Source organism: Saccopteryx leptura, chromosome 2, assembly GCF_036850995.1.
Source record: "Saccopteryx leptura isolate mSacLep1 chromosome 2, mSacLep1_pri_phased_curated, whole genome shotgun sequence".
Taxonomy (NCBI): domain Eukaryota; kingdom Metazoa; phylum Chordata; class Mammalia; order Chiroptera; family Emballonuridae; genus Saccopteryx; species Saccopteryx leptura.
The window spans coordinates 37504918-37528423 of record NC_089504.1 but is presented as its reverse complement, the minus strand read 5'-3'; the positions used below and the strand labels follow the sequence as shown (position 1 = coordinate 37528423).

General features: G+C 48.5%; 2 protein-coding genes across 5 annotated transcripts; one reads left to right on the top strand and one right to left on the bottom strand.

Moving 5' to 3' along the window:
• The first annotated feature begins 241 nt into the window (after positions 1–241).
• NPR2 (natriuretic peptide receptor 2) lies at positions 242–20440 on the top strand. Of its 2 annotated transcripts, XM_066367687.1 has the most exons (22): positions 242–1721; positions 2546–2751; positions 8193–8306; positions 8603–8738; positions 8995–9089; positions 9317–9449; positions 9670–9754; positions 10250–10370; positions 10533–10607; positions 10817–10894; positions 11120–11224; positions 11338–11409; positions 14981–15140; positions 15321–15476; positions 15555–15723; positions 15887–16033; positions 16507–16630; positions 16815–16883; positions 19275–19449; positions 19521–19619; positions 19880–19971; positions 20104–20440. In XM_066367687.1, exons 1-22 carry the CDS (start codon positions 1055–1057, stop codon positions 20167–20169), a joined length of 3144 nt encoding a protein of 1047 aa, XP_066223784.1. In that variant the 5' UTR covers positions 242–1054; the 3' UTR covers positions 20170–20440. The 2 variants fall into 2 exon arrangements, with proteins under 2 accessions (XP_066223784.1, XP_066223785.1); XM_066367688.1 differs by lacking the exon at positions 10533–10607.
• Positions 20441–20515: 75 nt separating this feature from the next.
• SPAG8 (sperm associated antigen 8) lies at positions 20516–22855 on the bottom strand. Of its 3 annotated transcripts, none has more exons than XR_010749199.1 (6): positions 22738–22855; positions 21871–22636; positions 21574–21748; positions 21330–21375; positions 20953–21248; positions 20516–20842 (listed from the first exon to the last, which is right to left on the bottom strand). XR_010749199.1 is itself a non-coding variant. In XM_066367690.1 (6 exons), exons 1-6 carry the CDS (start codon positions 22773–22775, stop codon positions 20935–20937), a joined length of 1221 nt encoding a protein of 406 aa, XP_066223787.1. In that variant the 5' UTR covers positions 22776–22855; the 3' UTR covers positions 20516–20934. The 3 variants fall into 3 exon arrangements, 2 of the variants coding, with proteins under 2 accessions (XP_066223787.1, XP_066223786.1); XM_066367690.1 differs by having other exon boundaries at positions 20516–21015; positions 21134–21248; XM_066367689.1 differs by having other exon boundaries at positions 20953–21015.
• Positions 22856–23506: the final 651 nt, after the last annotated feature.

The following is a 23506-nucleotide window of genomic DNA, read 5'->3' as shown; positions in this document are numbered from 1 at the left end:
GATGGGAAGAGGGGCTGATAGCAAAGTGTGAGATGGAGAGAGCCCACGGGCTTGGGAAAGACAGGGGTAAGGCCCTTAATGTGAGGGTCTGTGCGGAGCCCCCGAGTTGTCACTGGGTGGGTTTGAGACCTGGGAGGTCCCTGAGCGCCGGGTGGGGGGGGGTGGGGGTGGAGGCGGGGCGACAGCAGGCGCCGGAGGGTGGAGCCGCGGGGAGGGGGCGGGGGCGGGCGGCCTGCCCGGGGAGTCACACTCGGCCGCCGCCGCCGCCGGCGCAGCGAGCGGAGACGGGCCCGGCCGCGGCGACCTGACCTGGACTAGCGGCGCGCCCGGGGGCCCAGGCGGGGGGCGGGAGGAAGCGCCGGGCAGCGCCAGCCGCCCGGGCCCAGGAGGAGCGGAGCAGAGAGGAGCTGGGACACGGGTGGGGCCGCCGCAGCTCCGGATGGGACCAGCGCCCTGGGCCCGTTAGTCCAAGCTGGAGCTTCAGCAGAAGCCTTCACAGGGAGATTTACCCCCTGCCTTTTCCTCCTCTCCGGCCCAGGCCTTGCTTCGATCCCCGCCTGCCCATGGTCCCAGTCCTTCCGCGGTGCGGGCCCCGTCCCACCTTACCCCCTTGGTCCTCCTTTTCGCCGCTCTCTGCCCTCCGAGCCCCTTCAGCTGTGAGGTACCCCCAGGCCTTTTCTTTGTACCAGCCTCCCCCCCAACCCCCACCCCATCCCAGCCTCGGATCCCCTTTTCCTTCTTAACTTTAGATTCATCAGCCTACTTCATCTCTCACTGTCCCCATCGCAGTCGCAGCCCCCTCGGTCCCTCCCTCCTCCGTCCACCCTGCTCTTAGCCCTTGCCCTAGGCAGGCAGACCCACTCCTTACCCACCCCCTGGGCATTCCTGCATCTCCTCTCCCACCCTACCACTTTTGATCCCTGCCTAGCTGGCTTATCCTCACTTCTCTTCCTGCCCATCTTCCCCAGGTTCCAGGCTGGGTGGTGCTTGTGCCTCCAGGGTAGGCCAGAGGGGCCCCAGGTTCTGGGGGTGGTGGGGCTGCTGCTTTCTCCCCATGGCACTGCCATCACTCCTGCTGTTGGTGGCAGCCCTGGCAGGTGGGGTGCGTCCTCCCTTGGCACGGAACCTGACGCTGGCAGTGGTGCTGCCAGAACACAACCTGAGCTATGCCTGGGCCTGGCCACGGGTGGGTCCTGCCGTGGCACTAGCTGTGGAGGCGCTGGGCAAGGCACTGCCCGTGGACTTGCGGTTTGTCAGCTCTGAACTAGATGGCGCCTGCTCTGAGTACCTGGCACCACTGCGTGCTGTGGACCTCAAGCTGTATCATGATCCTGACCTTCTGTTGGGCCCCGGTTGCGTATACCCCGCTGCCTCTGTGGCCCGCTTTGCCTCACATTGGCGCCTTCCCTTGCTGACTGCGGGTGCTGTGGCCTCTGGTTTTGCGGCTAAGAATGAGCATTATCGTACCTTGGTGCGCACCGGCCCCTCTGCTCCCAAGCTGGGTGAGTTTGTAGTGACATTACACGGGCACTTCAATTGGACGGCCCGTGCTGCCTTGCTGTATCTGGACGCTCGCACAGATGACCGGCCTCACTACTTCACCATCGAGGGCGTCTTTGAGGCCCTGCAGGGCAGCAACCTCAGTGTGCAGCACCACGTGTATGCCCGTGAGCCAGGGGGCCCTGAGCAGGCCACCCACTTCATCCGGTCCAACGGGCGCAGTGAGTGTGGCCCGGACTATTTTAGGGTCAGGGGCGGAGGGTCGTTGTATTGTTGGAGCTCAGCACTGGGAGGCAGGCATCTGTACATGGTAGTTGGGATCAAGAAGCGCATGTGGACAGAGCACCTACCTGTGAAAGGGCTAAGGCATGATATTAGGGGAGCTTGCTGACATCGTAGGCAGGTATAAACAAAGAGTCAAGTAGCGTGAAGGATGAAGCTTGTGTCAGGGGAGAATGTTGGACTGGGGAAGTTGAGTTTGGGGAGTAATGTGAGTGCCCTAGAGTAGTGAATGAGGTTGATGGTTGATGGCCACTTCAAAATGTTGTATGACAATCCGTGAGCAGAGACTTCTCTGACTGGAGCACCAAGACCCCTTATAGTGTGGGTCTGTGATGAATCACTAAAATAGTGATGACGTTATAGATGGGCTCTCACTGAGTTGGGAAAGATGGGTAAAGTTCACACTGAGAAATTCTGAGCAGCTAGAGCCTTTGAGTTTAGGCAAAGCAGGGAAGAATGGGGGAGTGCAGAGGGTGGGGTGGGGAACAGAAGGCAGGGCTCCGGGAAGAGGAAGGGCTTCAGTCTGATAGCTCCCTTCCTCCGGGAGTTGGGGTCAGGTTCTGACCTCTGCCAGATGGTCCATATAGCCCCAGGGTTCTTATGACATAGACTCCAAGGAGGGGATAGGAAGCATCTGCTATGATTGGTAGGTTAGGGCACCCTTCCTTGCTAACAATGGAAATGCAGATGGTTTCAGAGAGGGGGCTATTTGGGGAGCTGGATGTGTTCTCAGGGTGCCCCTCTGTTGTGTACCTGCTCCCAGTTGTGTATATCTGCGGCCCTCTGGAGATGCTGCATGAGATCCTGCTTCAGGCTCAGAGGGAGAACCTGACCAATGGGGATTACGTCTTCTTTTACCTGGATGTCTTTGGGGAGAGTCTCCGTGCAGGCCCCACGCGCTCTACAGGTCGGCCGTGGCAGGACAATCGCACCTGGGAACAAGCCCAGGCCCTCAGAGAGGCCTTTCAGGTATTTAAGCCGAAGTTGAAGGAGGTGCGGGAAGTGGAACCTCTTTGGAGATTCACTGTCTCTCACAAGACCCCACAGAAACCCCAGGAACAGTGCAGGAATTGTGAGCTGCAAGAGTAGCTTTTGAAATGAACAGAAGCTTTTCTAGTCTAGTATCATTCTTTCTTACTTCCCCACCTTTGTGACTCTTTTTCAGTGTGTCTGCCAAGACTACCTCCCAAGATCCCAGAACAGTGACTTTCCTATGCTCCAGTAGTAGGCTATGTGTGGGGGAGAAAAGTTCAGGAAAAGATCTGATCCCTGCCGATAGAAGGGCTCCCACCCTTTCTGGAGAGGCAAGGCATGATGTGATACAACTATATACAAGTGTGAGAAAAAATATGATTATGTATCCTGGAACAGACACTGAGAAATTTAGTGGTTTAGAGGAGGGAGAGTCAGGTGACTGGAGTTAGTGATGGTTTTTTTATAAAGGAAGTGAGGCTCTACTGTGACTTTTAAAGATAAATGTTATCTTCCTACTCAGAGTGTGAGTGAGGATCTAGGCAGCATGAACAAAGAGAAAAATATTGGAATAGGCATGTTTAGGGGACCAAGAAGATACGGACCTGACAAGAAATAAGGGTTCACCTGAAGTAGAGATAGGAAATAATGGTGCAAAGGTATAATTAAATTAAAGAGAGCTCTGAATTTAGGATTAAGGCACCTGGACTTGAATGTGGGGTCCTTGAGGTTTTTTGTGAAGATAAACTCGGTGACAGAATTCAGATTGAGGAGGAAGAAGAGGCTAGAAGCAGTGAGACCACCTGTAATAGGTTAGAATGGAGTGAGGTGATGAACAAGGGTGATGATATAGGAATGTAAATAAATGGATTTGTGAAAAAATTGGTAGAGAGAATTGACATAATTCTGTTCATTGCACCCCGCTTATCAAAATTTTCAATGACTTTATTTTCTATGTAATTAAATCTCAACTCCTTATTATTTCATTTAAGACCTTATCTACAGTCTGTCTTTAACCTACTTTTTCAGTCTTGGTGCCCTTTATGCCAAGTACTCCAGCCCCCAATCCGGCCCCCTGGCCCTCCCATCCTCGCCCCATCTTTGTGCTCTTTGTTTCTTTTGTCTGGGGTACTCTTCCTTCCCTCCCCTCATATCTGTGCCTCTCAAGATCATACCCGTGAATTGTTCCCTGATCCTCCCACCCAATTTTCACTAACTTGTGTATATCAGTATTTCTTATTTGTTTATCCATATCCGCCCTTTTTCCTGAAAGGATTTGAGATGGTGTATGGGATAACTTTAAGGTCCTTTCAACCTGGAGATATATATAAGGGCTGGACTTAAATGGTCATCTTTTTCAATGAGTAAGATTTAATGAATAAGATTTACATATATGATTGTGACTGACTAGTGTATGTCTGACTGTGAATGACATCTGTTTGCATGCCTGACTGACAGTTTGTGACTGTCACACCTGAACATAGGCAGTGGCAGGACAGGTTTTGTTTACGTCATGACTTTTGCCTAAAACAACCTTCTCACCTTTGTCCATCTGGATAATGCTTGTGTATTATTCAAGATTCAGACCAATTCTTTTCCCTTGTAGGAAACAATCTTTGAATCCCCAGGTTAGATGGAGTTCCCCACTCTTGTGCTTAACTCGTCTACTATAGAACATATATATTATCCAGTCAGTGTTAGATTCATTTGAAGACTAACTTGTTCTGTTAGTGTTTATTAAGCAATTATTATGTCCCAGTGACTGTGCAAGGTACTAGTATACCAGGGAGAATGTAACAGATGTACTTCTTGCCTTTTGGGGGCTTACATTTAGTAGAATAGGCAGACATTAAACAAATAAATAAAAATATAGAATAAATTGTAATGTGTTACTAAAAAAGGAGACTGTTATGTTATTAAAAGAAAATAATGAGGGGATTGTATTTTAGCTAATGTGGTCCAGGAAGGTCCCTGTGATCCTCTTGGATGGGAGGATTCCATAGCCTTTGGGATGCATTCTATCTGTGGAATGAACACCTCTCTTTCTTGTATGAGAGTTTCTATTAGCCAAGGGGCCCCAGCTCTTAGGATAGGGGGAGGAGTCAGTTAATAATAAGTTATATAAATTAATTCTCAGCCCACTCATTATAGACATTATTCAGACAGAAAAACAAAGAGGAAGAGTTTGCTACAACACAACAAAAGGGGGAACAGGCAGTCAAGAATATACTGAGGGGAAAACCAAGGCTTTGGGGTGGGGTGGGGGAGAAGGGCTGATAAGATGTCTTTTGGCAAACCTGCTCTCATCCTTTTCCAAAGCCGAAGCAGGGCAAAGGTGAGGGAAGTTGGGTGGGCATCTCCAGCCAAGAATTAAAGAACAGAGCGCCCTACATCTGGGGCCAAAACCAGAGCGCCCTATGCCTCTGGCCTCCTGGGGTCCAAAACCAGGGCAGTCTAGAAAGGGTGGCAGTCCTTGACACAGATGCTCAGAGCTTTTCCAAGAGGGTCTCATGCTGGAGGAAAGGTCCCAGCTCATGCTGGATAGCTGCTTGAGGTCCTGGCTCATGCTCATCTTTGTGTACCATGTGCCGAGCACCTATTTGTTGAATTGAATTAAGGTGTATATTGGAGAGAACAGGGAGAGAGGGTTAAGAATTCATCTAGACAGGAGTAGAACTGGCAGGTATCATAAACCAAGATGATCAACCAGGGTAGGGAAGAATAAGCAGATTCAGTGGAACCAAAAAAGCAAATGACCAGACTGAAGATCCAGAGGCCCAGGTTGAGCTTTTGAGGACTACAGGGTTAGAAACCCAGGCAGAGGTCACAAGCTAGGTGACCAGCATGATATTGGGTTACAGAAGTAGAAGCCAGCAGCTAGAATGGAATAAGCACTAAACCAAGTGCCGTGTGTGAGGCTGAGCCTCTTTGGGAGACCATTCTTCGTCTTTTTAGGCCACAGTTAACAGGACGTCCTGGGGCTGCTAGAGCAGGTCGCAGAGAGGGTGGGCCAACAGGCGGAGGCAGGTATCTGCTGCCTTGCACATTTCCTAGGTGCACTCTTGGCTTCCACCCACTGCTGACCCCATTTTTGGCAGCCTTTGCTTGTTGTTGTTTTTTTCACCTGAGGTCCACTGTGAAATTAGACACAATTACTTACCTTCACCTTCTCTTTAACTCCCACACAGACACAGAAACTCTTTGGAGGTTGTTCTTTTTCTTTTATTTTCTTTTTTTTTAGTACCTAGTAACCACAGCAAAACAGTCTAGCATAGCAGTTTTCAAACTGTGGTCTTGGGATCCTGGGGGCCCCTGAAATCCTTTTAGGGAACCACGAAGTCAAAACTATTTTAAAAATTATAGTAAGATGTTATTTGCACTCTGTCACTCCCATTCTTCCATGACTGCACAGTGGAGTTTTCCAGAGGCTACGTGACATGTGGTGAGGTCATCACTCTGGCAGCTGTGGAGAGCATGCTTGTGTTTTAAAAATTTGTCAGTTTTAACTTTTAATATTGTAAAGATAATAGATCTAATCAAACAAACAAAAGCTCTATGGCAGGGATCGGGAAACTTTTTGGCTGAGAAAGCCATGAACGCCACATATATTAAAATGTAATTCCGTGAGAGCCATACAATGACCCGTGTACGTTACGCATTATCCAATAAAAATTTGGTGTTGTCCCAGAGGACAGCTGTGATTGGTTCCAGCCACCTACAGCCATGAACATGAGCGGTAGGAAATGAATGGATTGTAGTACATGAGAATGTTTTATATTTTTAACATTATTTTTTTAATTAAAGATTTGTCTGCAAGCCAGATGCAGCCATCAAAAGAGCCACATCTGGCTCGTGAACCATAGGTTCCTGACCCCTGCTCTATGGGGTCCTCAATAATTTTTAGTAGTGTAAAGGGGTCCTGAGACCAAGAAGTTTAGGAATTGCTAGTCTAGCAAACAAACAAACCTCTCTATATTTCCTAAGTGTTTAAAAAGCATTAAACACCGATCATCAGCCTTTATATTGAAACATAAATTGTGTTAAACCTGATCTTTTCCAGCTCTTTTACTGACTTTTTACATTGTCAACAATATCCTACCCTTCTACGGTTCTTTTATTCTTGGGACAGGTGTAACTGAACGAACCCTGCCAACCCCATCCTCAGCCCCCCTCTGCTTTTTAATTTTGTCTGAGAGTGGGATAGTATTAGAAGTGTGTGATCAAGCATCCAAATGCTCCAGTAAGAATAATTATATCATTAGCAAACTCCGGTCTAAATATAATGAATATACATTAGAAACTGACTTCGTTATTTCCTACCTGGAATGAAGTGATATGTAATAGATCATATGTGATGTATCTAGCATTTCTATGGTCTATATGTGCTTGCTGTGACAGGAATTAACAAAACTGATAGGAATGACTAGATTTAAATCTGTCATTTCACAAAGTCACATTTCACAATATATTGGTCTGAAGTCTTCCGCTGAAGTTGCGGAGCCAGTTTCCTGTCCAAGGCAGAGGTTGGTGTCAGTGACTGCAGGACTCGGGTAGAGGCAGAAGTTAGTATGACTGTCAGCTAAGAAAGGGTAAAGTGTGAGGCCGGGGGAGTCAGGCAGACACCACAGTGAGAGACAGAGACACACTGACTTGTGGCCAGTGAGCTGTGTGCGTGACAGACCAAATATGTCCTTAGCTTATCTATGAAATGTGTGTAGGCGTGTGACTATGTTTTCTCTGTGACATATGTCTATTACTTAGTGATGTGTAGGACCATACCACATGTAGGACCGTGTTGCTTATGGTAGGTGTTCCACACAACTTAAATGAATGGGCTCATAGCTTTTCACAGATGGAATCACTGTCTCAAAGTATTTCCCCCATTTGTCATAAGACCTGAAATCTCTTTGGTTCACTGGGTGGAGGCACTGTGTTCAAACATCCTGAATGGAAATGTAAACATTTTACTGATAACATTAAAGTAATTAACACCTCAGAGAGGAGCTGTTGATCAGGGGTGCCCTTGATAGTGAACAGGTGCCCAGAAGGGACGGGAGGGATGCCTTGAGTGCAGTGGCAGCCCTGCAGGGCGGCCTGGTGGTGGGAGGGGCTTCAGGAAGGGTAGGGCCTGGGGTTTGGGGGTGGAATTGACTTTGTCTGTTTCCCAGGCTCCGCCATTTCAGAACTGTCCTATCTAGAACTGTCCTATCTGCCTTTCATGGAGGTGTGCCACTCCCTCGTCCAGATGTATTCAACACACAACACACATACACACATACCCCCCCCAGGCATACATAGTATCCTCTCAGCCTTCAGATTCATCCATGCATATTTTATATCATGTGTATTTCACCAAGTTTCCCTGTCCTGCTTCCTTTCTTTCCCTGATGCCCATCTTGAATATCCTATTCACTCTTCCCCATGTGCTGTTGGTACAGACGGTATTGATCATTACATACCGAGAACCCCCAAATCCTGAGTATCAGGAATTCCAGAATCGTCTGCTGATAAGAGCCCGGGAAGATTTTGGTGTGGAGCTGGCCCCCTCCCTGGTAAGTAGATCTCTCTCTCCTGAGAATCAAGTTAGGCTTTGAGGGAAGGCTCTTCTCTCGAACTCAGCATGAAGCTGTGGCCGTGTAGCCAGCCCTACTTTGGGAGCTGTCCACTTCCATCCGGGACTTTCCTTCTGCCTTAGTGTCCAGTGAAGTAGGGGTAGCACCTTAGGAACGAGAGAAGGGAAGAAAGTAAACCCAGAGAGAGAAAATGTAGGAGGCCCCAGCGATGGGGAAGGGGCCTGGGGAGGGGGCCGGTAGGACATTTGGAGCACTGCTGAGGTTGCCGCCCCCAGATGAACCTCATTGCTGGCTGCTTCTATGATGGGATCCTGCTCTATGCTGAAGTCCTGAATGAGACAATACAGGAAGGAGGCACCCGGGAAGATGGACTTCGAATTGTGGAAAAAATGCAGGGACGAAGATACCACGGTAATAAAGAGGGTCAGATTAATAATAAGGAGGGAGGCCATACGGCTGCTGTCAGACTCGGGAGTGGTGTGGGCAGAAGGAAACACAGATATTGGGGCAGGGGAGAGAGTTAGTAGGGATCAGAGAACATGACAAAGGCATCCACATATTAAAAATGGGGACAGGGATGGGCTCTAAGATAACTGGAGGGATTGTGGAGATAGGAGAGGGGCTTAGGGTAGATTCTCAAAGTAAGGGGTACACTTTTCTATCTTAGGTGTAACTGGCCTGGTTGTTATGGACAAGAACAATGACCGGGAGACTGATTTTGTCCTGTGGGCCATGGGAGACCTGGATTCTGGGGACTTTCAGGTGATGGGGGAGGAAGCAAGGAGGAGAGTGTGGGCCCTGCTAGTCCAGCTTTAAAGGGTTCAACAGGGGCAGAATCAAAGGTACTAGAGGTAGAGACTTATTTTCTCTATGGGAGCTGCATCCTGGGTGGGTGGGAGGTTGGGCAGAAAAGCAGCCATATGACAGGGGTCTGGGGGAGGAGGCTGGTGGGAGCAGGCCTGTGGGCCCAGTTCTCTCCTTCCTCACAGCCTGCAGCCCACTACTCGGGAGCTGAGAAGCAGATTTGGTGGGCAGGACGGCCTATCCCCTGGGTGAAAGGGGCACCCCCCCTGGACAATCCCCCCTGTGCCTTTGACTTGGACGACCCATCCTGTGATAAAAGTGGGTGTGTGCAAGGACTGGGAGCAATCCTTCCTCCCTTTACTTCCATTCTTCTCCTTCCCCTCCCTCACTCCCATCTTGGCTCGACTTTTACCTCTACTCCTATACCCACTCCTTCTTTCCCTCAAGAAATGTGTCTATTCCCTGCACCCTGAGCACCGACCTCCCTATGCTTACAACTCCACACACAGTCTTTCTCAGGGCCCCCTCTCCCCTTTAGCTCCACTCTCAACTCTGGCAATTGTGGCGCTGGGCACAGGAATCACCTTCATCATGTTTGGTGTTTCCAGCTTTCTCATTTTCCGGTGAGTTCTGGGCTTTCCACTGACCTACTCCTTTGCTCTCCATTGCCACACAAGCCTTCTGGCTGAGGCCAGGTGGTCCCTATAACATGGGGTGCGGGTAGGCCTCTTAATTTGGCAGTTGTCTCTTAGACCTAATGCTCTCTCCCTCTGGCCTTTTCCTTTAGTTGTCTTTTAGCCTTGGTGTTGTTTTCCCACGTTTGGTTTGAGACTTGGTATACTAACTAGTGATTTTGAGTGGGGTCTCATAAGGGCAAGGTGAAGTGTCCATGGATGCTACCCTTTTAAGAAAACACTTTTACCTTTGGCCTCTGTTTCTAACTGAGCACAGGGAATGTGCCAGCTGTGTCAAGAATACAACTTGCTCTCTTAGTCCCGTGTCTTGGGTGTAACAATCGCAGCTTGAGGAGCTGCAGGGAAGCCCCTGCGACCCCACTGTTGATTTATGGGGTGGTAGAATTGGGCTTGCCAGTCAACTGAGGTGTGCAGTCCTTACAGAAAACTGATGCTGGAAAAGGAGCTGGCTAGCATGTTGTGGCGCATTCGCTGGGAAGAGCTGCAATTTGGCAATTCAGATCGATATCACAAAGGTGCAGGAAGTCGCCTCACGCTGTCACTGGTGAGCCCTGGTCTCAGCTGTCCCTCTGCTTTCCTTTGAGTTGCTGTCCTTTCTTACCCTGGACCTTTCCCAGCACATTGGCCTGTAATGATAGCCCCTGCACTACCACCATCATCTAATGTTCCTTTCATCCTTCCGCCTCCATGTTGCCCTTGGCCCCAGAGGGGATCCAGTTACGGCTCGCTCATGACAGCCCATGGGAAATACCAGATCTTTGCCAACACCGGTCACTTCAAGGTGAACAGTCATCGCTTGTTCTGGTCCCCACCATTTCAACCTGTCTCATTCCCATCTGTCACCTCTTCCCATGAACTTCTGCTCCACATAACCCTCCTCTCTATGTCCAGCCGAGCTCCCAGATGCTCCACAGTTCTCCAGTAGTCCTAGCACCCAGAAGCTCCTTTTGATATTAATTTTGCCTTTTCCCCTTTCACTTCCTCCATCAGGGAAATGTTGTTGCCATCAAACATGTGAATAAGAAGCGCATTGAGCTGACCCGGCAGGTTCTGTTTGAACTCAAACATGTACGTAAAGGTGTATGGGTTGAGGGCAAAGGGTAAATAGGAGTGGGGAAGAGAAAGGAGAGGACTGTAGAATAGTGAAATTGGCTAGGAGGGCACAGGTTCATTGATAAATGACTTTAAATTGTAGGTGTAATTAAGAGAAAGGCCTCTCATATACGTGGTAGATTTCTGTATCTAATTTTTAGCTTTTTCAATTCTCTTTTCCTTTCCATTTTATTTTCCTAGATGAGAGATGTTCAGTTCAACCATCTCACTCGCTTCATTGGTGCTTGCATAGACCCTCCAAACATTTGCATCGTCACTGAGTATTGTACTCGTGGGAGTTTACAGGTGAGGGATAGGTGGAGGTTACAGGGATGGGGGAGACAGTTACGTTGACTCTATGCAGGTGATAGCTAGTGGGACTAGGGTCATCACATTATTCATTTCATGTCACTTGCCAGGATATTCTGGAAAATGACAGCATCAACTTGGACTGGATGTTTCGTTATTCACTCATTAATGACCTTGTTAAGGTGAGTCTTCCCTACTCTTAAGAGTTCATTCAGGTCCTGGCCGGTTGGCTCAGTGGTAGAGTGTCAGCCCAGTGTGTGGACGTCCCAGGTTCGAGTCCCAGTCAGGGCACACAGGGGAAGTGACCATCTGCTCTCCCCCACCCAACCCCTCCTGCAACCATGGCTTGATTGGTTACAGCGTATCAGCCTGGGCACTGAGAACGGCTCCGTGTGCCTCCGCTTCAGGTACTAAAAATAGCTTGGTTGTGAGCATGGCCCCCGGTGGGCAGAACATTGGCCCCTGATGGGGGGTTGCCAGGTGGATCCCGGTTGGCATGCATGTGGAAGTCTATCTATCTCCCTTCCTCTCACTTGGAAAAGAAGAAGAAGAAGGAGGAGGAGGAGAAGAAGAAAGAGTTCACCCATTTTAAAATGCCTCCCTCTTCCTCTCTTTGCTTATGACTTTTCCTTCTAGTCTTCTAAAAGTCCTGTACTCTCCATTTCCCTTATTCCTATTGTTGGGTAATAATGAATAAACAAAGGGTCTGGGGTTTTTAATTGGGAAGAATAAGTTTTATCTGCCACAGATAGTCTTGTACTTGTAGAGAATTTTGGTCTTCCTGCCTTAGATATATCAAATCTTTCTCCATCTTTTAAAATTAACTAATTAACTAATTTTTACCCTCTATGAGCTTATCTATCTATCTATATTTTTTTTTACAGAGAGAGAGAGAGAGTCAGAGAGAGGAATAGATAGGGACAGACAGACAGACAGGAAAAGAGACAGATGAGAAGCATCAATCATTAGTTTTTCGTTGCAACACCTTAGTTGTTCATTGATTGCTTTCTCATATGTGCCTTGACTGTGGAGCTAGAGCAGACCGAGTGACCCCTTGCTCAAGCCAGTGACCTTGGGCTTCAAGCCTGCAACCTTTGGGCTCAAGCTAGCAGCCATGGGGTCATGTCTATGATCCTATGCTCAAGCCAGCGACCCCCATGCTCAAACTATTGAGCCTGTGCTCAAGCCAGGTGAGCCTGCGCTCAAGCCAGTGACCTCGGGGTTTCGAACCTGGGTCCTCCGCACCCCAGTCCAATGCTCTGTTCACTGCGCCACTGCCTTGTCAGGCCATATCTGCTCTTTTGTTTAGAAAAACTAAAATGTGAAAAAGAAAATTTATTAGTAAGAGAAACCATGGAAAATTATACTAAACCTTTGGTATCTTTTGATATGCTAGGTTTCAGCTATTTGCAGGTGACCCAGAGGTTTATGGACTTGTGAGCATATAAATTTAAATCTCTCATGGGTTGGACAGAGGTTTAGAAGCAATGCCATAGCCAATAAACTAGCCTAGTGGATCATTTGTACCACACTTGAAGCTGGTTTTGATTTTTCAGCTTAATTCTCATGAGGTTATTTTAAAAATATATATTTTTCTTTTTTTCCAAGTGGGAGGAGGGGAGATAGTGAGACAGACTCCTGCATGTGCCCCCACCGGGATCCACCTGTCAACCCCATCTTGGGCTGATGCTCGAATAAACCGAGCTATTTTTAGAACCTGAGGCTGACATGCTGGGACCATCTGAGCTATCCTCAGCACTCAGGCTGACATGAGCCAATCAAGCCACTGGCTGCGGGAGAGGAAGAAGCAAAGAAGGGGAAGAGGGAGGGGAAAGCAGATAGTCGTTTCTCCTGTGTGCCCTGACTGGGAATCAGACCTGGTACATCTATGTGCTGGGCCAATGTTCTATTCACTGAGTCACTGGCCAGGGCAAAAATATATTTTTATTTGTGAAAGCTTGCCATCAAATGAAAGGTAAAAAGTTAATATGGTGCCCAACTGGAGGTATGATGATAAGTATAGGAAAAACAGGACTCTTAAGAGAACAATGATTTGATGGAAAAATGATTTAAAACAAAGCCAGAAGCCTGATTATTTATTTTTCTTTCTCAATTCTGTTTTTTAAAATTTAGAGCTTAAATTTAATGGGATGACATTGATAAATAAGAGTACATAGGTTTCAGGTGAACATCTCTATACATTTGAACTATTGTGTTGTGTGCCCATCACCCAAAGTCAAATTATTTTCCATCACCTTGTATTTGTTCTTCTTTAATCCCCTCCTCCCAACACCCTCCTCCTGGTAAGCACTTCACTTTTTATCTATGTCCAAGAGTCTCAGTTTTCTTTCTTTTTTCAAAGATATTATTTAGTGATTTGGGCGGCGGGGGGGGTGTAGTTATTCATTGATTGCTTTCTCATATGTGCCTTGACTGGGGGGTTCCAGCTGAGCCAATGACCCTTTGCTCAAGTCAGAGACCTTGGGGTCATGTCTATGATCTCACACTCAAATCGGCAACCCCATGGTCAAGCTGGTAGTCCCGTGCTCATGGTGGTGACTTTGGGGTTTTGAACATGGGTCCTCAGCATCACAGGTCTACGCTCTATCCACTATGCCACTGCCCGGTCAGGCTGTATGTCTTCTTGGGAGAAGAGTCTGTTTAGGTCCTCTCCCTATTTTTTAATTGAATTGTTTGCTGATCATTTCTATATTCACAAATTTTAGAGCTAAACATTTAGGCAGAGGTGTTTTGGTTAGCATACAAAACATTGAAGCTTTTTTCTAACTGAACTGAGTTGGGTGGGTTCCAGATTTCATTTTGGGAAGTACCACTTGGCGCTTTTAGGACCTGTCGTATAGTCCCTCATAGGCAAAAGGTTCTCTCGCGTCAGCCCCATGGGGCCAGAAATTTCAAGCTTCTGCATTGGCTTGGTAGCTGTCTCCTACTTTCGTCCACTTTCCAGCTTTTTCTAATTTATTATTTCCTGGATTTTCTCTCTGGCCCAGCATCTGCTCTGGTAGATTGCTTTCCTCTTCCATCCTGACTTGCCTGCCTACACATGGGTATACCTTAAAGTTTACAACTAGTTAGTCTTCCTTGATGCATCTAGGTACTCTTTTTTTTTTAAATTTTTTTAATTTATTCATTTTAGAGAGGGGAGGGAGAGACAGAGAAAGAGAGAGAGAGGACAGAAAGAGAGAGAAGGGGGGAGGAGCTGGAAGCATCAACTCCCATAGGTGCCTTGACCAGGCAAGCCTAGGGTTTCAAACTGGCGACCTTAGCATTTCCAGGTCGACGCTTTATCCACTGCGCCACCACAGGTCAGGCCAAGGTACTCTTGATACTTGGGTCTCAAGCCATGTCTTTCTAAGTAGTGGCATGCATTTGAGACCACCATGGGTGTCATATCATTCTGGGAGTTCACCTCATAGTTCTGCTCCCTTCACTACTCAGAAAACAGACTATCCTTTCCAAAGTAATAACTGATAACTCTCCTTGTCCTTCCTCTTAAGCATTTCTCCTATCTCTGGTACCTGGGTACCAATGGAAAGCATATGTTACAAGAAAGGGATGACTCTCCTGTTTTGCCTGCTTCCTTGGGTGGAAACTGTACACAGGAGGCCTTCCACAGTGGGATTACTGTTTTTATGGTCCCAGGATCTTTAGACAGCTAACTAACACCCACCTCATGGAGGTGGGTCTCCTAAGCCAGACATGAGTCAACTCCATAACTTGATCTGTATCCTGCAGGGCATGGCCTTTCTCCATAACAGCATTATTGCATCTCATGGGAGTCTCAAGTCCTCCAACTGTGTGGTGGATAGTCGTTTTGTGCTCAAAATCACAGACTATGGCCTGGCCAGCTTCCGATCGACTGCTGAACCTGATGACAGCCATGCCCTTTATGCCAGTGAGGTCCCCCTCCACAAACCCACTTTTACATTGCTCTTCTATCCCTGGTCATTTCCACCCAGGAGGATGAGAGGGAGAGATGGGGTAACAGTAATGTGGGGAGCATTATGGGAATGAGCCCAGGAGGTCTTGGGAATACCCTTTTTGAGGACTTGGCCAGTCTGTTTCCTCTTTTCAGAGAAGCTGTGGACTGCCCCAGAACTGCTCAATGGGAACCCCTTGCCAACCACAGGCATGCAGAAGGCTGATGTCTATAGCTTTGGGATCATCTTACAGGAGATAGCACTTCGCAGTGGTCCTTTCTACTTGGAGGGCCTGGACCTCAGCCCCAAAGGTGAGAGTCAGTCTACTACCCACAGTCTCCTCTACCTAGGGGAGTCCTGTTCTTCATCCAAACCTTTTTCACCCTCAGAGATTGTTCAGAAGGTCAGAAATGGTCAGCGGCCATATTTCCGGCCTAGCATTGACCGAACACAACTGAATGAAGAACTAGTTTTGCTGATGGAACGATGTTGGGCCCAGGACTCAGCTGAGCGGCCAGATTTTGGACAAATTAAGGGCTTCATTCGCCGCTTTAACAAGTGAGAGGGCACTGAGGGACAGGGGCTCCCCAGGGATAGAAGCCTCATCAGGTTTAGTGGATGAGGTGGGGCCGGTTGGGGCCAAGAGGGTGGGTTGGGTAGAAAGTCCTGGGAGTCTTGAGAATCTTGAAGCATGTTCTGGCCCCTCCGTTTCCTCCCCCAGGGAGGGTGGCACCAGCATACTGGACAACCTCCTGTTGCGCATGGAACAGTATGCCAATAACCTGGAGAAGCTGGTGGAGGAACGCACACAGGCCTATCTGGAGGAGAAACGCAAGGCTGAGGCTCTGCTCTACCAGATTCTACCCCAGTGAGACTTTTGTCCCCTTCCTGACTTTCCCTTTCATATTCTGCTCTGTTGAATTCTATTTCATCAACCTCTTGAGAACTCACCTCCCAACTCTTAGAACCTTGCTTTGTTACATTTGGGCACAGTGAGCCTTTCTGACTAGAGACTGTTTTCATTCTGTCTCCAAATAATCTGTGCTTCCTTCTTCTTAGGACATTGTTCTACCATGGTTTTGCTCCAGCCAATGTATGTAGAACAATCCCAACTTGAGACATTGAGCCTCCATCCCCAGGGAGCCACTCCAAGTCCCCATCACCTGTACAGCTGACCTTGTGCTAGACTTGAATGTTTTCCCAGACACCTTCCTCCTCCTCCTCCTCCTCCTCCTCCTCCTCCTCCTCCACGAGGCTCAGCTTTCCTGTTAGAGCTCATTTCTGCTCCAGCTGTCTCATCCTCTTTCTGAGTTTGTCTCAAACTGTACCCTTGCTTTCTAGTTCAGTGGCAGAGCAGTTAAAACGGGGAGAGACTGTACAGGCTGAGGCCTTTGACAGTGTTACCATCTACTTCAGTGACATTGTTGGCTTCACAGCTTTGTCGGCAGAGAGCACCCCCATGCAGGTGAGAGCCACGGGTGAGATTAGGGGGTGGGATAGGGACCAGAGGAAGCTTCACTGGTGCATAGTCCTTGATAACAGGAAAGATGAATTTGTTCTGGAGTTCCTATTTCTTGTTATGGCTCTTGGGTTAAGAATTCTTAGGAAGTTGGACACAAGTCTCAGGGCCTCAACTTTCCCATTCCTAGGTGGTGACACTCCTTAACGACCTGTATACCTGCTTTGATGCCATAATTGACAATTTTGACGTCTATAAGGTGAGAGTTGGGGCTACCCTCCTACTGAGACCCCTTTAAGACCCATCTCCCTGAACCCCACATACCTTTCCTGTTCCATGGTCAGTTTTCCCTCCTGAATCTCCAGCATCCTAGTACTGAGTACCCTTTGTAGACAAATGAGGCTCTCACACTCTAACTGTACATTCCAGTCTAATTTCTTTTGAATCTTTAGGCTTCCCTCATTGGAACCATCACAAGATTTAGCCTCTATCTGCTACATTTTCCTGGGGATATAAATACAGCTTATCCATCTTTTCTCTCTATCCCCTCCAGACAGGAAGAATCAAACAGGATGTGGGTACAGAATGATTTATTGGGGTGAGGGACAAACTATGTTGTAAGAACTTTTTTTATTATTTTTAATTTTTAAATTTTTTTGTATTTTTCCGAAGCTGGAAACGGGGAGGCAGTCAGACAGACTCCTGCATGCACCCAACCGGGATCCACCTGGCACGCCCACCAGGGGCGATGCTCTGCCCATCCGGGGGGTAGCTCTGTCACGACCAGAGCCACTCTAGCATCTGGGGCAGAGGCCAAGGAGCCATCCCCAGCGCCTGGGCCATCTTTTGCTCCAATGGAGCCTTGGCTGCGGGAGGGGAAGAGAGAGACAGAGAGGAAGGAGAGGGGAAGGGGTGGAGAAGCAGATGGGCGCTTCTCCTGTGTGCCTTGGCGGGGAATTGAACCCGGGACTTCCACATGCCAGGCTGATGCTCTACCACTGAGCCAACCGGCCAGGGCCTTGTTGTAAGAGCTTTTTGTTGGAAGTAATTGAGTTGGCACAGGGTGGGCTTAATTATGCTTAGGAGTAAAAATTATTTGGATTTGAATATTGGCTTTGTGGCTGTGTACCCTTGGGCAAGTAACAGAAGGGCCCTGTGCCTCATATATTTTATTTGTAATATGGGAATAGATTTATTATAGAAAGTACCTAACATTGTGTAGATAATAAATGTCCATTCCTGTCACTTCCCTTTGGATTTACTCTACCATCTTAGTTATTATGGTAACAAAGACCTCCTATAAACCTTTTATTCATTTATTATTATTTTTTTTTTTTACAGAGACAGAGAGAGAGAGTCAGTGAGAGGGATAGACAGGGACAGACAGACAGGAACGGAGAGATGAGAAGCATCAATCATCAGTTTTTCGTTGCGCGTTGCAACACCTTAGTTGTTCATTGATTGCTCTCTCATATGTGCCCCGACCGTGGGGCTGCAGCAGACCGAGTAACCCCCTGCTCGAGCCAGCAACCTTGGGTCCAAGCTGGTGAGCTTTTGCTCTAACCAGATGAGCCTGCGCTCAAGTTGGCGGCCTTGGGGTCTTGAACCCGGGTCCTCCGCATCCCAGTCCAACGCTCTATCCACTGCGCCACCGCCTGGTCAGGCAAACCTTTTATTCAGATTCACCAATTTTTTATATTTTCCCTTATTTGCTTTATTTTAATTTAATTTAATTTAATTTTTTTGTGACAGAGACAGAGATAGAAACAGATAGGGATAGACAGACAGGAAGGGACAGAGATGAGAAACATCAGTTCTTCATTGCGGCTCCTTAGTTGTTCATTGATTGCTTTCTCATATGTGCCTTGACCGGGGGGCTACAGCAGAGAGAGTAACCCCTTGCTCAAGCCAGCGACCATGCATGGGGTCATGTCTATGATCCCATGCTCAAGCCAGCGACCTCGTGCTCAAGCCTGGTGAGCCTGCGCTCAAGCTGGCGACCTCGGGGTTTCAAACCTGAGTCCTCTGCGTCGCAGTCTGACGCTCTATCCACTGCGCCACTGCCTGGTCAGGCCCTATTTGCTTTTTTTTTTTATTTTTTAAATCTATCTATATAATTATTTTATGAGCCATTTGAGAGTGAGTTTCAGACACAGTGCTCCTTTATCTTAACAGTTCAGTGCCTAATTCCTAAAAACAGGGGCAGTTTCTTACATAGCTTCAGTGCAATTGACAAAACCAAGCACCTGCTTACTTACCTTTGACAGTTTAGGCTGTCTGAGCCCATTTCATTGGTGCTTGACCTCTTCCAGCCTCTGCGCTCTTCAGGCCAGTCCTGTTTTCTTGCTTTCCATTTCCTGACAGCAGAGTCTATTTGTCCATGTCCTGTTGCAAACAGGGTGTCCATTCATTCAGCAAACATTTACCGAGTATTCACCAGGTGCTGGGGTGGGGCAGGAGGATTTAAAGATTCCCTTGATTTACTCTCCCCCCATATTCTCAGGATTATGGCACTTAGTTTTCTAGTCAATCTTCTAGCCTCCAAGGCTATCAGAATGACTAATAGTGATATCCAACCTGTTTCCTTCTACTCTTCCCCATTTCCACTGATACAGATAGATTCACCAATTTTAATCCCCCTCTTATTCAGGTAGAGACAATTGGAGATGCCTACATGGTGGTATCTGGTCTCCCAGGCCGAAATGGTCAACGTCATGCCCCGGAAATTGCTCGGATGGCCCTAGCATTACTGGATGCAGTTTCTTCCTTCCGCATTCGCCATCGACCCCATGACCAGCTGAGGCTACGCATAGGGGTCCACACAGGTAAGGCCAACTCTCACTCCAGCCCTGGTAACTACTTTTCCCAGGTCCTCCCAACCTGTTTCTTCTCACAGGGCCTGTCTGTGCTGGGGTCGTTGGCCTGAAGATGCCCCGCTATTGTCTTTTTGGAGACACAGTGAACACTGCTTCCCGAATGGAGTCTAATGGTCAAGGTGAGACATTAACCCTCAATCCTAGCTTCCGTCTCAATCTGTATTGCCCTTTTCTTTTCAGAGTTCCTCCAAATCTCTCAGTCTGAGACTATAGTTCCTGCCTGCCCCATCCTTGGACATATTTAGGCTCTAGTGCGTGGGCACTGGGAAGACTGAGTCTCCTGAGGGGCGGAGGCTGGGTAACGCTCTCTCTGCCTCCACCAATTCTTCTGTTGCTTTTTCTTTTATTCTTATTTCCACCATCCCCCACCCCACCCCAGCCCTGAAGATTCATGTCTCCTCTACCACCAAGGATGCCCTGGATGAGCTGGGATGCTTCCAGCTAGAGCTTCGGGGGGATGTGGAGATGAAGGTGATGGCAGGCCATGGGGAGGGGGTCAGGGAAAGGGCAGATGAGAGTGATTATGGGGATCCTGGGGGAAGAGAGAGAGGTAAAGGGCACAACATAGAAGAATCTGAATTATATTCACTCTCCTGCTCCCAGGGAAAAGGAAAGATGCGAACTTACTGGCTCCTAGGAGAGCGGAAAGGACCTGCTGGACTTCTGTAAACTCCAAATCTTTTCAAGTCATACAACCTCCTGTTGCTGGTACCTGAGGAGGTAGTGGCTGTCGTCTCCCCACACACCAGAAATGGATACTGTCATATGAGATGGAAACCAACGTGCACAAAAACCTACCTTACATGGAAGTTGACCTTTGCAGCTCAACCTTGTATATATATCTGCCCCTCTCTGGCCTGGCCCTCTTCTTCCCTACTTTTGTAAATATCTGTATCTAAACCAGAATATTTTGGCCAAATATAAAACAAACAAAAAATCATGATGAAATCATCTCATATAAGGGCAGGTCCCAGGAAAGGTTATGGGGTATGGACATAGAAACTCAGGGAATCACTGAAACAGGAGACTCCAGATGAGCAACAACCCTTTATGTGAAGTCCCTTTACCAAGTACAAACAGAACTCACTTCCTCCCCACCTCTCCAGTACAGATATAGATCCCATATTCCACATCTCACTTCCCTCCTCAACCCTTAGACAGTACTACCCCCTCTGCCAACCTGCCCTCTTCCCTGACAGCCAAGGGAAGAGATTTCTCCCAGTTGGTAGGAATAATTCTCAGGTTCATAGGGCAAAGGCTGCCCCAGGGACAAAGGCACTGGTGTTGAGAAGCTGCAGTTCTTCCGGAATGGTGTGTCCAGTGTCCTGATGTTACTGACACCCTGCCAGGAATGCCAGAATGAGGACAGATCCTATTCTCTGCCAAGCCAGAACAGGACAACCTCTTCCCCTCATTTCCCCCCACTCCCAACAGCTAATCACCCTCACACACCGGTAGCTGTGATGCCCTCTGTATCCAGAAAGTCTCAGGCTGCTCCTTATGGTAGTCGTGAGGCTAAGGGAGAAATACTGAATAACTTGGCCTGAAACTCCCTCTCTCAACCTCTGGGCCTGCTGCTTTCCCACAGACCCCCGGCGTCCAGCTGTACATATGGGGTGGGATGAGTTCTCACCTTTGTTGAGGTAGGAGGCCCTGCCTGCACCAGCTCCTTTTGGTAGTCATGATGTGTCACAGACTCGACCTCAAAGTGCTTCCTTGTGGGTTCCTGCTCTGCCTGCACCTCTTTGCTATACAGTTATGGGGGCGTCAAGGCCATTCTTCCTGGTTTTTGTCCTCCCCCTCCCTTTTCCCCTCCTCCAGCCTCTCACCATATCTGGTGGCGCAGGAACATTTCCAGCATTGCTTCACGCTTCCCTGTGGGAGGGCAGGGAGTGGACAGAGTCGGGGAGTCTGGTTAAGAAGCTGGCCCAGAAGAAACAAAGTTGAGGAAAGGAAGAAAAATTGTGGGGTTTTTCCCTTATACCCATTGTCGACAACCTATAGTCCCACCAGAAATTCCTTCCTCTTTTTTTTTAATGGACCCATTCTGACCCATTCCTTCATGCTTCACACCTCGAACTGGCTGACAGTAGTTTCCTGGGGGCTGGTATGAGTCTTTCTGGGTGCTGCTGAGGGGCATGGGTGACTGTAGCTGCACGGTTAGCAGTCCCTGGTGTCCATGTCGGAAATAGAAACTCTCGGAGCCATCTTGCATGCTTGGGACCTGATCCAGGTGGTTGGTGGCTCTCTGTGGGCCCCAAGTTAAGTGATCATGATATCTTTCCTGGTACATACTCTCATCACACACTACTGCCTCCCCCAAGAAACTGGGGGCAGCCTTCAAGAAAAGGGAGGTCAAAACCTTAATACCTCTTCCTCCCAGTTGTAGAGAAGGCACTGACCCCGTGGTGGCAATGTTTCATTGAGAATCTTACTCTTCCCTTCAACCTTGGGGGACTTCCATAGCCTTGGGGCAGCAGGTTCTGAGACTTGCAAATTTTTCCAGGGTTGTTTCTGAGGCTCCCAGTGTTGGTAGTGATTCGAGGAGGCATAATTAGGGACCGTGTCTGCCCCAGGATTTCTGAAGTGTTTAAGAGTGAGCTCAGCTTTATTGTCATAGCCTGGACTAGGCTCAGATTCACAGGCAGGACCAGGGCCAGAATCAAGACCATTGCCTCGACCAGAGCCACAGCCAGGGCCAGAATCATGGCCAGGACCAGAACTGGAGCCAGGAGCAGGGCCAGAGCCACTGCCAGGACCAGAACTGGAGCCAGGAACAGGGCCAGGGCTAGAGCCAGTAAAAGGCCCAGGGTTAGAGCTAAGATCATTTGCAGTACAGGGATGCCGAGAAATACGGGAAACACAGACAGGGTGAAAGCCAGGTTTCCCACGGCCTATCTTGTTGGTAAAGTTGGGTCCCGTGCAGGGCTTCCCAAGAAGGCTGTCAGAGGAGGGCGCTTGGATCTTTGCAGATAATACAGCTGCTTTGGCAGTGGAGGCGGCTGCAGCTGCTTCAGCGGCTGCTGCAGCTGCTGCGGTTGCGGCTGCCAGAGCAGAATTAGGACTACTATCCGAAGAAGGTAAGAGTTCCGAAGAGGACCCTAGTCCTTCGGAGCTGGGCAGGACCTGTAAAGATCTGAAAGAAAGCGAATACATCAAAGTGTCAAGAACTCAGCAGAGGAAGTCAGCTTACTTTCCTTGTCCCCTAACGCCTGCAGCCAGCGCTACGGCTCTCACCGCGACTGCGATCCCTCCGTAGAGTCAAAGGTTTCCATCTTCAGACACCAGCTACCGGGTTGCCATAGAGATGGCAAATAATTCCAGGAGACTGCGCAGAACTAGAGCTGGGCGGAAGTACAGGGTGGGGTGTGAAAGCAAGTTCCCTGCGGGGCGGAAGTCTTAAACCTGGCGCGGTGTGGAAAGTCCGATTTCGGTCCGAACTCCATTCCGCCTCATCCCCGGTTTTTAAGGTTCCGCTGATCTAAGGCCTCGACCTCCGTACCTAAGCCCGATTCTTTGAGGCTTTCTAAGGTGGCTGTGTTGGAGACAGACACAGAGCTGTGGTATCAGACAAAAGCCTACTTAGTGTGTTTATGTAGGCGGTAACAGTAGCTTCCCCTTAGTTCATTCTCAAAAGTGGGGAAGCCTTTTCAAACATTTTAAGGACGAAAATACATCAGCCAATAGCTTAAAGGTAAAATGGTAAAACTTGAGAACTAAAGGGTAGCAGCTTTCCTGGGGTGTAATTACTCCCCCCCCCCCCCCCAATAAAAGGCCCTCACATTGGCCACCCTCCTCCAAGACCATCTTAAACTTGGATTGGCAGCTGGACAACGGCCAAGATTGAGCATCTCACTCCTGGGATTCAGTTTCTTCTTATTCATTCAGGTTTATTCCCACTGCTACTTATCTAGAAGCTTGACTCAGGTGGACCACTAGGTACGAGGACTCACTGATCTACAGGCAAACGCTTTTAACTACAGTATAGGCCTCCTTTGTGTGTCTT

Bases quoted from the DNA above. Each gene is read 5' to 3' on its own strand.
- NPR2 (XM_066367687.1), top strand. From the start codon at position 1,055: ATGGCACTGCCATCACTCCTGCTGTTGGTGGCAGCCCTGGCAGGTGGG. The intron at 9,090-9,316 runs GTGATGGGGGAG...CCTTCCTCACAG, and splicing joins TGGATTCTGGGGACTTTCAG to CCTGCAGCCCACTACTCGGG. The intron at 15,477-15,554 runs GTGAGAGTCAGT...TTTCACCCTCAG, and splicing joins CCTGGACCTCAGCCCCAAAG to AGATTGTTCAGAAGGTCAGA.
- SPAG8 (XM_066367689.1), bottom strand. From the start codon at position 22,775: ATGGAAACCTTTGACTCTACGGAGGGATCGCAGTCGCG. The intron at 21,376-21,573 runs GTGTGAAGCATG...GCCCTCCCACAG, and splicing joins CTACTGTCAGCCAGTTCGAG to GGAAGCGTGAAGCAATGCTG. The intron at 20,843-20,952 runs GTGTGTGAGGGT...CATTCCTGGCAG, and splicing joins AGAGGGCATCACAGCTACCG to GGTGTCAGTAACATCAGGAC.